Source organism: Gossypium hirsutum, chromosome D11 (genome assembly GCF_007990345.1).
Source record: "Gossypium hirsutum isolate 1008001.06 chromosome D11, Gossypium_hirsutum_v2.1, whole genome shotgun sequence".
In the NCBI taxonomy this organism is placed as follows: Eukaryota; Viridiplantae; Streptophyta; class Magnoliopsida; order Malvales; family Malvaceae; genus Gossypium; species Gossypium hirsutum.
The window spans coordinates 24,005,822-24,008,136 of record NC_053447.1 but is presented as its reverse complement, the minus strand read 5'-3'; the positions used below and the strand labels follow the sequence as shown (position 1 = coordinate 24,008,136).

The window sequence follows — 2,315 nt, the reverse complement described above, 5'->3', positions numbered from 1 at the left end:
TATAATCAATCCAAAGTCCTTAATTAAATATAAAATTTACATTATGTCCCTTTATAAAAATTAATAATTTAATCCAACTTTTTTTAATCCAAAATTTTTAACTTTAACCTCAAAATTTTATAATTTTGGTCAGGATTCAAACTTACATTTGGTTGACGAAATCTTTAAATTATATTAGATTATGACATGCCCACAATATATGGTAAAAAATAAATATGTGAAAAATATATCCATACAAATTTATATTAAAACCAAGTGAGATCTTGGTTAAAAAAGTAAGTTAAAAGTTTAAAACATGTGTCATGTGTCACAAGTTCAAATCTCATTATAGTAATATTTATTAAAAATAAAAAAAATACAGAAACACCCTTCGTATTAGTATCTGTTACTTTGTATATTAAAGAGAATTTAATAATTTTGCAATTGAATTGATGTTCGATTGACTCATAACACTAATTAATGGATCTTGAGACTAAATTTTAGGGGCCTAGTAAAGTTTTCAAAGATTTTAGGATTTAATGAGAATTTTTTAAAAAAAAAATTGAGGGCTCTAATTAATTTTTTGTGAAATTAATGAGAAATTTAAAAAATTTGAGGGTCTAATTAAAATTTTTAGAAAAAAATAAAAATTTCCCAAAATTTTAAGGGCTAAGCCCGCCCTAGGCCTCCGCCTCTAAACACCAGCCTAATAGGGCTTATTATAAGTATAGATAGATATGCCTATGCGATACCAGAAGTCCATTTAAAGGAAGAAATGCATTAATGGTAAACACCACACACTAACAAGAGACTAGAAATGGAGAGAAAACAGCATTTTGTATTAATCCATGGAAGCTGCCATGGAGCTTGGTGTTGGTACAAGGTAGTGAATCTCCTTAAAACGGCTGGTCATCAAGTCACGGCCTTGGACCTTGGTGCTTCCGGGGTTGATCCAAAGCGGCTGGAAGAGGTTACTTCTTTCTCAGATTACTTGCAGCCATTGATGGATTTCTTTGCTTCTCTTCCTGATGAACAAGATCGGAAGGTCATTCTTGTGGGTCACAGCTACGCCGGTCTATGCATTTCTCTAGCCATGGAAAGGTTTCCCAAGAAAATTTCGGTTGCAGTTTTTATCGCAGCATATATGCCTCATCATAGCTCTCCACCAGGGACACTCATACAAGAAGTATCGATCCTACCCTACTAATTAGTTATTGCTAATTTAACTGTATATGATCAATATAGCAAGGTAATTTTCCTTTTGTTTTGTTGATTTAGTACTTCAAAAGGACTAAAGTGGAGTTTTTGATGGATTGTGAGTTCACTTTTGGTAATGGCCTGGACAAGCCGCCAACGTCAGCTCTCTTTGGTCCAAACTTCATGAAGGCTATAGCTTATCAACACTGCCCATTAGAGGCAAGTTAACATAATTCATGATCTTAATAAAGGCTATATATATAGTTTCAAGAACTTGTATGTGATAATGATGTTAGAGCTTACAGGATTTGGAGTTGGGGAAAATGTTGGTGAGACCAAGCGGGCTGTTCGTGGAAGATTTGGTGTCGGGGAATTTGTTGACAGAAGAAAAGTTCGGGTCCGTGGATCGAGTTTTCATTAAATTAGAAGGAGATAAAGTGATGATGGAAGAGTTTCAACAGCTGATGATTCAAAACTCGCCCAAAGATGTGAAGGTCATTAGTGAAGCCGGCCATATGGTCATGCTTTCCAAGCCCCATGAGCTTTACCGGCTTTTACAAGACATCGGAGACAATTTCTCTTGAATATTACTCTTTTATGTTTTAATTATTTATTCCCATTTATGGTTATTGCTTATTTCCATTATAAGATACTGATATCTCCCATATCTATAATCATGACACGTGATCAGTTTTCATATCACACTTAACGATTATACCCATGGATATTTCGGTTGTTTTGTCGTACGTAAATGGATGGGGACATTACGTTGCGCGTGATTTAAATTATAGTGCGGCATTTCAGACAGGTTAAGGAGCCCATTAATCTTTCCATTGGCACCAAGCTGCAATGGAGTGATAAGGTGGCCACTTGATTTGACGAGTGAGCCATCCTCGTAACACCACCAAGTCAATGAACCCATACCATCAACTACAACCGTCGCGGGCTTATCTTTCTCATACAATTTTGTCTTTATTTCATATGGTATTGTTATTTTGCAATGACCAAAAGTACCTGAGTTTTAAGCATACTTGAGCCCTTTTTCTTTCGACTTAAAAGATTGAAATGGGTTAAAATTAAACATCATAAAAAAATTAGGTTAATTGTTTTTTTTCTTAATTATTATAATTATATTTAAA

At 34.2% G+C, this 2,315-nt stretch overlaps 1 protein-coding gene across 1 annotated transcript; it reads left to right on the top strand.

The window, feature by feature from the left end:
• Positions 1 to 669: 669 nt before the first annotated feature.
• LOC107913135 (methylesterase 10) lies at positions 670 to 1,878 on the top strand. Its single transcript, XM_016841605.2, has 3 exons — positions 670 to 1,165; positions 1,258 to 1,395; positions 1,482 to 1,878. The coding sequence occupies exons 1-3, from the start codon at positions 797 to 799 to the stop codon at positions 1,758 to 1,760; spliced, it is 786 nt and encodes a 261-aa protein (XP_016697094.1). The 5' UTR covers positions 670 to 796; the 3' UTR covers positions 1,761 to 1,878.
• Positions 1,879 to 2,315: the final 437 nt, after the last annotated feature.